This window comes from Gekko japonicus, unplaced genomic scaffold, assembly GCF_001447785.1.
Source record: "Gekko japonicus isolate JY-2015 unplaced genomic scaffold, Gekko_japonicus_V1.1 scaffold556, whole genome shotgun sequence".
In the NCBI taxonomy this organism is placed as follows: Eukaryota; Metazoa; Chordata; class Lepidosauria; order Squamata; family Gekkonidae; genus Gekko; species Gekko japonicus.
The window spans coordinates 514875-528393 of NW_015177024.1; the positions used below are offsets into that span (position 1 = coordinate 514875).

The 13519-nt window shown below is 45.1% G+C and overlaps 1 protein-coding gene across 2 annotated transcripts in view; it reads right to left on the minus strand.

Annotated features, from left to right (window-relative positions):
- The window catches only part of HACE1 (HECT domain and ankyrin repeat containing E3 ubiquitin protein ligase 1), a 71546-nt gene that overhangs the window by 35097 nt on the left and 22930 nt on the right, over window positions 1–13519 (minus strand). The window contains exons 11-14 of one of the 2 annotated variants that reach the window (XM_015427809.1): window positions 13073–13223; window positions 9081–9418; window positions 6871–6939; window positions 5736–5823 (exon numbers count right to left, since the gene is read on the minus strand). In XM_015427809.1, the coding sequence (XP_015283295.1) occupies window positions 5736–5823; window positions 6871–6939; window positions 9081–9418; window positions 13073–13223 (646 nt within the window). Of the gene's footprint in view, window positions 1–5735; window positions 5824–6870; window positions 6940–9080; window positions 9419–12976; window positions 13224–13519 lie in introns of both variants that reach the window. The other variant, XM_015427808.1, reaches the window with a different exon arrangement.

Here is a 13519-nt window from a genome sequence, read left to right on the forward strand (position 1 = left end):
GCAGGGATGGCAGACTATTGGCCGGTGCATTAGGTGGTCGGTACACCAACCAAATAGCCAAACTCTCCTCAGCCTCCAGCATCGCACCGACACACTCTATGCCCGCGATCTCCGCCTGCGGAAGCGCCCTGAAGGAGTAAGCCTCCCGAATGAAAAGCGCCACTCCCCCCCGCCCACTAGTCCGTGATTGGTGAAGGACCGAGAACCCCGGAGGGGCGAGTTGTGTGAGCGCAACTGTCTCCCCCTCCTTCACCCAGGTCTCGGTCACACATGCCAGGTCTACTTGCTGTTCCAGCACAAAGTCCCGCAAGACTTCGGCTTTGTTGTTGATGGACCTGGCATTGCACAGCACCAATGACGGAGGAGGGTTCTTAATCCCGACCCCACTGCCGGCCACCCTTGGGATCGGTCGAAGGCTGGAAGGGCGCCGAGCCACTCTATTTCTCTGCGCCCTTCGCACTTGACCTTGCCCAGACCCACCGCCATACCTCCCTCTCCCCAAGAGCACTGGAATTTGTTTCCCATTCATTGATCACTGGCGGGCTCCACGTAACTTCAGGCCGCCAACCGATGGCAAGGTCAACAACAAACCAGCTGCAACAATTAACATATAGTTATATAGTAGTGGTGGGCAACAGACTGGGCGTACCAAATGGTTCCAGTAATCTTGCTGACTCAGTTAAGAGCCTGGGGATTAGACGGGCGCCCACATTACAGCTGGGAAACCAAGCTAACATAGCTGCAGAAACTTAGTTTAAGCCCAGAAGATGGCCCCCTCCCTTGACTCAGCTGATATGGCCAACCTGGATCCATGCCGCAGTAACACTGAGATTAAACTACAATAATGCACTCTACATAGGTCTCTCCCTCTAAATCAATTTAGACTCCAGATGGTGCTGAATGCTGCAGCTGGGTTATTACTGAGAACTAGGCAGAGCATGCCTGTTGCACCCAACCTGTAGTTGCTCCATTGACTGCCCATCAGTTACCGAAGTCAAGTCAAAGACCTTGGTAAGACTACTTTTCCACCTATGTTCCACTGCAACAACTGCGCTGATCTGAGCAGGGCCTTCTGTAAGTGCCACCCTGCAGATAGGCGAGATCAATAACTGCCCCATACGCACAACTTCTCTTTAGTGGGCCCCCACCCTGTGGAATGGCTGCCTGTCAGCAAGCTGCCATTCTGTTTTCTGTGACCTCTGTGTACATATCCTTACCCTGTTGCACCCGGCTTGTTTCTATTATCCTGCTTCTGTGCTGGAATGCATAAGATAACTACTGGTGGATGTGTGGGGGAGAAGATGCTGTGATGCTTGCCTATTGCTATCTCATGAGAACTGCACCTGTGTTTTGTCTGATGTTCTGCCTGGTTCCCATGGACTGGGCGCGCAACCGTTTCATTAGCCCGCCAGCGGGAATATTATTCATTGGATATGTATCTGTTTGAATTTCCTTTATTATGCTCGCCCTACCTGTGTATCCCCAGTTCTAACAAAGAACGTGTTTGAGTATGTCTTCAACGCTTTGAAATAAATTTTGCTTTTCTTGAAAACGTGGATTTATTCTCGATGCTTGGGGATCCAACATATTGTTAGAACTCCCTTTCTCCTATCGTTCCGAATCTGGCAAGATCATGAGCGGAGCTGAGGGAGACCTACCGAAAACGGAGGGGGATTCAGGATCGGTCCCACACACCTCCGCTCCTTTGGTGACGGCAGCCTCGCTGGAGGGTGCCGTGGGGGGAACGATTCCCCGCCGGCCTGCACATCTGTCTTGGCCGCCTCCGACCCCTTCGCACTGGGGTCCGCGGAAGACTCAACAGCAGGATGACTGGACTATGTACAACACTCAGGGCACCCGAGAGGTGTACTCCCGTCGAGGGAGCGGATTACGTGAAAGTCTGTTTGACAAGGGATTGTTCCCAGAGCCGGGGGCTACCTCGGAGAAGGGGTGTTCTGAGCAAGACCTCGAAGAGTGGATGTTCGAACCATCGGGGCCCCGAGGCCACGTAGAGGATTCGGAGGGAGCCGGGGGCTTCCAAACGGAAGGAGACTATGACCCACCCCCGGACTCCCACCCTCGAGATCCGATCCCTGAGGAAACCACCGGGGAACGACTGGAGGAACTGGAATACTCGGTGAGGGACCTGTTGAGGGCATTCCAGGATGTAATGGAAGCTCTGCCGGGAATGATGGACGTTAGAATGGCTAATTTCCTTGACGCACACGCCGCGCAGCAACAAGTTGTCCCTGCACCGGGAGTTCCCGCACCGCAGGTGCCTGCTCAGCCGCCGACGGGACCTCCGCTGCAAGTACCGGGAATTCCCGCGCCGCAGGTGCCTGTCCAGCCGCCGGCGGGACCGCCTCAGCAAGGGCCTGTGCAACAGCCGATGCCGGGGGGGTCCGCCGGGACCGGGTCTGCCGCCACCGATGAGGCCAATGCCAGCGGGGCCACCGGTTGGTCCGGGTCTCCCTCTCAGGGGAGTTCCGGGTCAGCTGGGACCGTTGGTAAGGCCTCCACGGCCCAGACCCAAAGATCTACTGGAGGCTACCTTTGACGGCAACCCAGAGGAACTCGCCTTCTTCACGGTGAGGGTGCACAAATTCGTAGAAGAGAGCCGACACCTGTTCCGAAATGAAGCTGGCCTTATTGATGTCATCTCGGCGAGACTGAAAGGAGACGCCGCCACATGGTATGTGGGACTGCACAATGACCGCGGTCCGGAACTTTTGAATTTGCGAGCATTCATGTGGGCGCTGCGGGCTCGGTTTGAAGATGTCAACGCGAGCCAAAGAGCTAAAGCGTTTCTCCGCACCTACCGCCAGAACAAGAAGTCGGTTCGCGAGTACACACTGGAATTCCACAAGCAAGCAGCAAAGCTCCGAGACTACCCTGATCATATATTGGCTGAGATGTATCGATTGGGACTCAACGCAGACATCCGAGAAACGGTTCTGAAGACTGTCAATCCTGTCTCCCTGATGGCCTGGACCCAGGAAGCTGAAAATGCAGAAGATCGGCTCACCACCATCAAACTCGACCTGGCTGCTACGACCAACAGACCCGCCGCTGCCAGTGCCTCCAGACCCAAGACTCAACGCCTGTCGGAATCGGCACGAGAACTACGTATGAAGATGGGGCTCTGTCTCAAGTGCGGGGAGAAGGGGCATTTCGCTGTGGATTGTGGCAGCCGTCAGGTAAAAGACAAGCCGCCTACTCCAAGCCCGAAGACACCGCTGACGGTGAAGAAGGGGATGGCTAAACCGCGTTTCTCCAAAGCTCTGCAGGCGGCCCAAGGCCCGGAGGGAATCGAACCGTCTGCTGCCGAGTCAGAAGAGGAGGTGGTGGCTGAAACGGCGGAAAACGACAACGGCCTGTTGTGAGAGGCGCAAAACGACACGGCCATTCCAACTCTGCGCCCAAGGTGGTGAGAGAAACCCCTTCCCTGTTTTTCGTGACTGTCTCGTTAATGAATCCGCTCCTGGGGACCCACGTTAGGGTGAGAGCGTTGATTGATTCTGGGTGTGGGAGGGATCTCATCAGCCCTAGAGTGTTATTGGCACTGGAAGCGGGGATAGTCCCCTTGAAGTCTCCCATCATTTTTACCCAAATGGATGGGGCACCCATGGAACCTTGTACACACGAGACTATGGCTTTGCGGTTGGGGGCTGGCGATCATTGGGAATCCAGATCCTTCATTGTTACCCCTAAATCACAGTTCGACTTAGTACTGGGGAGTCCCTGGTTGTTTACCCATGACCCTTACATCTTGTGGGAAGAAGGGGTTGTCAAATTTGTGTCGGCTAAATGTGTAGATCACTGCTGGTTGGACTCGTGGGGGGACCAGCCGACCGCACAGTTCCCCTGCGGCGCTTTGCAGCCGGAAGAGTTAGCTTCTTTGCCTCGAGAGTATAGAGACTTGGCGAAAGTGTTTGGCGAAGATGAAGCTAACGAATTGCCCCCCCATCGCTCTACTGACTGTGCTATTGAACTTTTGCCTGACTGTAAATTACCTAAAGGTAAAATCTATGCAATGGGGCCGGCTGAGAAAGTTGAACTGCGGAACTTTATTGATAAAAACCTAGCCCGCGGTTTCATTCGCCCGGCTTCCTCCCCTTTCGCCGCGCCTGTACTTTTCCGAAAGAAGAAAGACGGGGGGCTTAGATTGTGCACTGATTATAGGGGTCTGAACGCTGTTTCTTTGTCCAATGCCTACCCCCTCCCGCTAATCAAGGACTTGGTAGCTGAGGCCACCAAGGGCAAAATCTTCTCGAAACTTGACCTCCGAGATGCATATTTCCGTGTGCGCATTCGGGAGGGGGATGAAAGTAAGACTGCATTTAATACCCCTTTGGGGCAGTTTGAGTACCTCGTTATGCCCTTCGGGCTTCAAGGGGCTCCGGGGGTCTTCATGAACCTAATCAATGAGGTCCTACATGAGTTCTTGTTCAAAGGAGTGGTCCTTTACCTTGATGACGTGTTGCTGTACTCTCAGGACCTCCCGTCGCATATTAAATTGGTGCGCCAGGTCCTTAAGCGACTTTATGAACACCACCTGTTTGCAAAGCTGTCAAAATGTGAATTCCACAAGACATGCATTGACTTTTTGGGTTATCGCATCTCTGGGGGGAAGGTGGAAATGGACCCTGCTAAAATACAGGCTGTACTTGACTGGGAACCCCCCAGGACCCGCAAACAATTGCAAATGTTCCTCGGATTCGCCAATTTTTATAGAAATTTCATCCAGAATTTCGCTCAAATTGCCCTTCCTCTGACTGATTTGCTAAAGACCAAGGGGAAGGGGTTTGATGCTACGAAACCAGGCGCCCCGCTTAAATGGTCCCCTGCTTGCGCAGAGGCTTTTGAGAAACTTAAACTGATGTTCACCTCTGAGCCAGTGCTGGCGCGCCCTGATGAAACTAAAAAATTCATTGTCCAAACTGATGCCTCGGATGTGGCAATGGGGGCCGCTATTTTGCAAGAAGGGGAAGATGGTCGTTTACACCCCCTTGCATTTGTGTCTAAAAAATTTTCTGACGCTGAACGAAACTGGGGGATTTGGGAGAAGGAGGCATCGGCAATCCGGCTGGCTCTCTCCACTTGGAGGCAGTGGTTGGAGGGGGCTCAACTGCCATTTGAAGTCTGGACTGACCATAAAAATCTTGAAATGCTGAAATCCCCCCGTTCTCTCAACGCAAAACAACTTCGTTGGGCGGACTTCTTTGCTAAGTTTCGGTTCACTCTTCGTCATTTTCCTGGGACGTTCTAACAAAGAACGTGTTTGAGTATGTCTTCAACGCTTTGAAATAAATTTTGCTTTTCTTGAAAACGTGGATTTATTCTCGATGCTTGGGGATCCAACACTGCCTGATGTGGTCAGTTAGGAAAGCTCCCATGTTCCTGGCATTTTGCAAACTATGTACAATTCAAAATGGCAATTTTATAAAGGAAACTGGCTACATTGTAACAGACTGACTCAGGAAAATGCACTGTTTCTGCTGATGTAATGCCATATTCTGCATTGTTTAACAAGTAACGTTTAATACTTATGTTTTGTTCAGATGACAACTCCATTTCAAATTTCTACAATTATTTCTCCTATTATATTGCTTCTTGAGGTATCATCCTATTGACTGCATTGACTGATACTGTGTAATCCGCCTTGAGTCCTGGTGATAAAGATGGACTATAAATAATATAAATACTGAAACTTACATTGTTTTCTCAAAACTTACCTGTGCTTTTATGATATGCATGAATCGGGACATGAGTTCAGGACATTCAAGAAGAAAGTGGAAGTGATCAAAAATAATTTTGGGATTTCTGGAAAACAGAAAAATTAGATTAATGCCAGTCCCTTATTTGATTTAGGAGTTAAGAACCAGACACTGAGGACAACACTTCGAGCCCTCATCCTAGCACACCAAATAGGATGTGCAAGAATCATGATCACTGACTCCTAGGTTACCAAAGTCAGCAATATCTTGCTAGTTAAACACATACATAATATGGAATGCCTAGCTACACAGGAGGTTCTGTGTGCACATAACAAGCTATTTAATAAGAAATTTCACAAAACATGTTGTATTAACATACATATAACAAAGATACACACACTACAAATATGATACTTTCCATAAAGAATACTGCCAGGAGGTGGGCAGTAATGTATGAATGAGCTCAGAAACTTGAAGTATGGCATTTTGCATTAAGTCAAATTGCAAGATTCCAGGTAAGTTTGGGTGCAGCATACCAACTAAATGCAGAAAAAAGTTTGGATGAAACTAGACTATGAATCACCAAGTCCTAAAGGGAAAGGAAGGACAGACTCCCTAAAGGCCCCTTTGTGAAGGCACAGACACAAGAACGTGACATCATGCTGAATCATGGTATGCTCTACTAGTCTACTCAGTTTCAGAACCAAGCCATGGTTAGAGCCACTTGCCTGCCTTTGTTCAGCACTGAACACCACAGTTCCATCTCTTCTGTAAAACCACCTCTGGCATCAGAATCACCTTTGCAATCATAATTCATCATTTCATATAGTTAGCATAAACCATGGTTTGCAAACTCAGTTCAAACCACAGTTTCTGATTCTGGTCTGCTAATTAATTACAAGCCATAGTTCATCAGTATGGATCATACTAAACCATAGGTTGATCTGAATTGAGCCAAAATAAGTCTATATCCTCTCCAGCCTTATATTCCTTACTAGAATGAAAACACACCATTAATTTCAATGTTATTCTCCATTAAAATTAAACTTCAGATAAGCATGATAAGCATGATAAGCTAAATGGCTGACTTATCTGAAACCATACATCATAGTCTGAAGTTATCAGTGTAACAAGAAACATTTCATTAACATACCGGTTTACAAAGCATTTAAGAACGTTGTCATGTTTGCAAACAAACTCTATGAAGCGAGGAGATGTCATTCTGAAATGAAACATGCAAATTAACAAGGTACTGAGGTCTAAAATAACATAACAATATCATCATTGAGCGCAACTGAAAGTTTCATTAATTGAAAGCAAATGTGTTGAAAATACGCTATAGCTCTTGTCTAATATAGGGAAATAATGGGAAAGGTGGTATTTAGTCAAATGTGCCACAAAACCTACCTGTGAAAGGACTGCAGAAGAATTATGAACGTTACTTTTAAAGAAGAAGTTTAACGGCTACAATATCTTCATGTAAAACATAATGGAAGAGGTACTAGGTAACCTTAGGCCACATTCTCTGGGACAGTACAAACATATTGTTATGCAAATGAACATCAGGTTCGCATGCTCCATCCTTCCTCTCACCTTGCCTTGGGCACTACGGTTCCCTCCTTCCTTTCCTACTTCCCAGGTTGCTATTATATGCAGACTAGGTAGACTTGGCTCCTACAAACCATAGTTTGCTTAAAAACAAGAATTACGAACTACAATCAACCCACAGTTTGCAATTCTGGTTTCTAGGCTTGTTGCACAGTGCCAAACCATGGTTTGGTATTCTCTTTCAGGCTCCCTTACCATATACTGTTATTCTGAGTATTAAATTAATACCTCCCATATGAATCTTAGAGATTCTTGGAGAAGGTAGATACACGTGATAATTATAATCTTGTGTGGTTTCCAAACCTTATGACTTCAAATGTTTGTACCACATTCTCTAGTAATCCTTACTACCCTTTCTCTAGGGGTACTGGAAACTTCTAAATTCTGCCCATCCCTCAAAATATGTGAACCCCAAAGGGTGTAAGTAAAAATCAAGTAAACAAAACAAGCTTTTGATACTTCTTCACATTCACTAAATTTCATTTCTAGGTTCAAAATTCTGTAGGCATTGCACAGAATTGTACGTGTCAATTATTTTGAATGACCAAAAGCTCTACTTCAGGACTCTGGGTACCCAGATATGCTGAACATGTTTTCTTGTGATGTTCTCCATTACTACGGATGACAGAAACCTACAAAGATTGGGTATACAAATCCACTTTGTTGGCCTCATACAATACACACAAGGATAAGGAAGGTATGTACTTCTTTCTGAGATAGTACAAATCCCAATCAAGAGCAGGGGAGAGTGAAGCTACGTTTGTGGCCTCCATTTTCCTGTAAAATCTCGAAGTTTTCCTGTACTGAATGAACATTAACTTACACAGTAAAAATTCCCTTCTAAGAAGCTAAAGAATTATAGACCCCAGTTCAATGTTTTAAAAAGCTAATATGCTACATGAACCACACTAAAATTTAACATTGTCCTTGTCTTAGCTATCCTATACAGCCAATGAAGCAATAATCAGTAAGACTTCAATGGGTTCAAACAATGTGGATGGGGAGAACCTGGACATACATTATAGACTAGCAAGGGTAGTTGTAATTCTTCGGAACAGCTGATTAAAAAGTATGAAGACATAATGACTGAGGGGGCATAGGAAACTTCAGGAAAGTGCATGGAATTATTGCTATATCCCAGTTACTAGAAGCTCCACCAAGGCAGTCCCCATCAGGTTCTTAAGCATTTGATGGCCTATTTAAATGCACACATTTAAAACCCCATACCTACCAGTACATCTGGCGTTAGAAGCCACATTCCACATATTTGGCTATGATACATCTAGACTGGCCTAGTATCAGCATCACTAGAATGATACTGTCAGTGCACCATTACCACAGAAGTCAAATTAAACCACGGTCATGAGGAATCTTTTCCTATAGGGAATCATATTTTACTAGTACCAGCACAGACAGATGGGACACAAACAGAAACCCAGAAGTGGGTTGGCCATTATCACCAAGGACATTTCTCTTTAGGGTTTTTTTAAAGATCTACATCCTAGACGTTAAAGTAGATTTCAGACATATACCATATCCTTAAGTAATGTCATGGTTTTGTTTTAGGGTTTGTCTGCTGCTTCACTACCATCACAACAGCTGAGAGAGACTCCTGTTTCAAAAGACATGCAATTACCTGGCAGGAAGCAACCCTTTAATTGATACTTGCTTTAAAACTATCATCAGTTGTGTTCCAAAGTTAAGAGTTATTTGGAAGTAGGAACGTTAAAGGACTGAAAGTCAGATCCTGCTTACCCCGAAGGCATCTGACAGGAACAACACATATAAAATGCTTGAATGACAGCGCTCAAGCGGTTTGCTGTCACAGAAATAACATCCTGGTAATCTGCATAAGCTTCTTGTGCACTGCCAACTTCATATGTTTTAGAGTCCCCTGTGTCTGCAGGTAGCGTTCTGCTCTTCTCAGATGAAGCAACATCAAAGAGAGGAGTAGGAGTGCCATCATGCTGGTCTGGTCCTTTTTGCTTCAGTAAGATGGAAGTGATGTTGGCAGAGTCCCTTTTGTTTTTCATCAGTTCTGCTGATATTAGAGCTAGCCATTCATCTAATGAGTGCCAGAGTAATTCCAGAGGCTGCAAAACACCAGGGAAATTAAACACAAAACCAAAAACTGAACTTCTACCAGAATGCTGAATGTCATAGCCAGAGGTTGCAAAACTGTTACAATTCTAATAGGTTGTATAGAAGACAAAGCAAGATAGGCCTCTTATTTCAAACTCCCTAAAGCATATGTGCTGGGGGAGAAGCAATAAATGATTTAAAAAAATGAAAACAAGAGTACCAATGTTGTCCTTTGGCCAAGTTTTGCAGTTTTATTTTGTTCCTTAAAAATTACTGGCATTCAAGCTGCTTGATGGGAGGGCTACGGTGACCCCAAACAAGCCCATCAATATGAGCCCTGCTGGCACATAGGAGTGCACCAGAATATTTTATGAGAATGCCCTCTTGCACTATGAGAGACTTTGGATATAGTCACCACCACTGACCTTGCACAGATTAATCTGCCAACTGATTCCCCCTCCCCCCATTCTATTATGCAAACTGATACTAGTGCAAAGAAGTTAAAGGAACAAGGCCAGGGAACAACACTGTCCCAAACATACATGCTCTCCTCCAGCTGGCTATAAAGCTGTTTAGTAACAAACTTTCTTCCTTTTGTGTGTTCAGCTCAGTCTAAACAGATACAGACATGCAGGGAGGCAGCCATAAATATCTTTTGGTCTTTTAATAGCAGAATTGTCAGACATGACCATGGGTAGGGATAGGCACGAACCAGCTGATGAACTAAAGTTCCTCATGAATTTCGGCCAGTTTGTGGTTCAGAAAGCAAGTGTTCATGAACTGAAGAGTTGCCATGAATTTCCATGAATTTTGATGTAGTTCATGGCAGTTCATGAAGACCAGAAAACAGGTGTTTGGTTACATGGCTCAGAACCATTTAAACCACAGCTTTCTACTCCCTACGAAAAGCCACCCAGCCATTTCACCCACTGCTTTTTGCTTGCCACAAAAAGCAGCAGAGAGGAGAAAGCTGGAGGTGGCACACCTCGGAGCCATTTAAACCCCTGCTTTCTGTTCCCTGCAGCTTTTTCCAGGGAGCAGAAAGGAGGGGTTTAACTTTAAATGGCTCATGAACTGATATGAACCAGTTCAGTTTGTGAACTGGCCTATCAGTTCACAGTTCAGACACGAATGTGCCCATCCCTAGCCATGGGCACTCTGAGGGAAGATATTCATGAGTTAGTTGCATCTACCGCTTCCAACACTTCAAAGATGTGCATCTCCAGCCATTATTAGCTGAGTAGCATTTTGAAAATGCATGTAAAGAATAAAATGTAAGCCGCAACCTTCAGTTTACCCTGGCTGGAGAAGTAAGACACATCACCAAGACCTTGCTAACAAACATATATAACTAGCAGACAAGACAGAACTATAGTGTCAAGGCAAGAGACTAAGAAGAAACAAAAGAGAATTATCCAAAGTCTACCAGCTGGGCATGCAGGGATCTCTACCACATTTAACCACCTAACAAGAGGAGAATTCTGCAGCAGCATTTTTCAGCATCATACTCAAGCATCAGCAAAGAAACACAGTTTCAGATAATCAGAACAAAATGTTCCAAATGAACAAACACTGAAACTCACAGAAACAGATATATGCACAGGAGCAAAGGCAAATATTCATACAGTTGTTTCTATAAAGACGCAGCCTTGTCAATGAGGATCTACAGCACTCTGAAGCAGAATTGTTGAAGTGACTGGTCAGTGATGACCATCTCGCATGATAAAATAGATATTTTTGCATATACAATTAGTAAATTAACAATGCCAGTTTGTGATTTTGATTAAATAAACCCTAAGAACCTCAACTTCCCATTCAAAAAAGTGATAGGAATGTCTTTCAAAATAATATGCCACTATTATCACAAACCAAAGAAAATCTGGGTAAAATCCCACCATTATTGGGGCTGGATCTAGCAGCCCACTCAAACAAGGATCTTGCACAATGATTGCAGATCTTCACCTATTTACTCTCTACCCAGCAGTCATTTCTAACCCTGAGAAAATTGATTTGCTGAGCTTGCAGGTCCCACATGGAGTAACAGTGACACAGGCTAGTGGGCTGCAGTTAAGAGGGAGGAGGGAATGAAACTGCCCTTCATGTTTCTTCCATCAGCAAAGCTGCACTGACAGAAGAGGAATCATTTGATCAAGGGGGTTCAAATAGGGTCTCTGACTTTCTGAATAACATTCAAAGCACTCTGAAGATATCCCTGCCACATGGCAACGTTGTTGAGCTGGTGGTACTACAGAGGGTTCCCACAAAGGGCTAAAACTGTACATACCAGTTAATAGACATCATAAACACTAGTTGTTAAGCAATTTATATTCTCCAAAGGAAAATCTGACAACATTTTACAGGAAGAAGATGATAGTCACCTTAGCAGACAATATTTGATTACTTCTATAAACAGGTCACAAATTTAATATCATTAGGGGTGTGCAATATTTTTTTAATCAGTAATTTTTGGTTTGAGTCTGTTGGAACTGAAAAATCCCAGATTCCAATACCAGTATAGTATTCAGATCTGGAATGTTTCGGAACCCCCAAATTTTTTCGGGCCAATACGCCTAAGAAGAAAAATACTAGTTTTTTTAAAAGCCACCCCGATCCTGGGGATGGCTCTGCTTCTCCTGCAGCGCAGTTTAAACTGCACTGAAAGAGAAGCTGGATATGCATGCCGTGTGGAGGTCTCTCCCCACCGCATGCAGACATAGCTGGGATGGCTTCTCCTGCAGCGCAGTTTAAACTGTGCTGCAGGAGAAGCTGGCCCAGGATCTGCTGTGCTGTGGCTAGCAGACTGCATCCTGCAGCCCAGTTTAAACCAGACTGCACATGAATCCAACCCGAAGCCAAGCCAGCAGGAACTGTCTGCTCCCGCCAGCACAGCTGATCCTCAGGCTGTCTTCTGCAGCCCCTTTAAACTTTAAAGAGACTGCACCAGAAGCCCGAGAAACAGCTGAGAAGCACTTAGCAATCTTCTCCCGCCTCTCCACTATTTTCTAATTTCCCTGGGAATTCCTGAATATATCCTGGATTTTCTCAGGGTTTTTTTTTTCTGGTTTCCCCAAGAAAACCCAGATACCTTTGGGAAGCTGAAATATGAAAGTATTTGGGTATATTTTTGATTCAGGTAGATCGACTGCACACCCCACTGTACAAGGTACTACAACTGTCATACTTATACATCACTATATAATACCTACAATAATGAAAAGGGGAAACTGGAAAAACTAAGAAGTCCGGCACAAAACGGTCACCCACACAACAGATGTACTGCTTCAGTTTCTCTGTGAACATTACCCATGAAATTTGCAGGGGGAAGGGGAATCAAGCACACAAAATTCTAACAGCAGCAATCTTAACAGCCACAATTAGGTAGAAGCAACAAAATTAACTGGATGAAGTCTTGTACCTGGAAACATAAAAACTCAATTTCATGCTACACAAGGTGAAAAAGGGTAATGGAAAGAAAGATTATTATAAGACATAGCTAATTAGAAACACTTAAAATGCTGTAAGGGTAAAAAAGTGGTCCCAACTTAAAAATGGGTATCAGCCAGACTTACTTCCTCCTCATGAGATGCCTGCTTAATGAATGCATGCTTTGTGAAATTCACCTCTTTAAGGTCTATCTTCCTAATACCGTCAATTACTTTTCTGACCTTGAACACTTGACTTCTCGGAGTCTTATTTCCATTGTAACCCATGTCATTTCCATTATTGGGAGTGGACGGGCCAAGACGAAAGACATGACAAAAAATCCTCACAATCCTCAACAAACTCTTCATCTGAGCTTCATAATTGCTTGACAGACTGGGGAAAAAACAAAAATATGCAGTAACTCAGGATAACAGAGGCAGCCATATGGTCAAAATTAAAATTGTACAACTTGAAATTTTCAAGTAAGAAGAGAACCAGAAGAATCATCATGACTTTTCGCCAATAACCTATTACCTATTCTAATTAGCCTCACCTGGCCAAAAACATCACCCAGACATCCACTTAGTCCTTCTTTCTACATTTTCTGACAAGGAAATTTAGGCCCTGGGCGAAGCCCCCCCCCCATCAACTGTTACGCCCCTCTCTCATTGCAAGAGGAAAGGGGATCA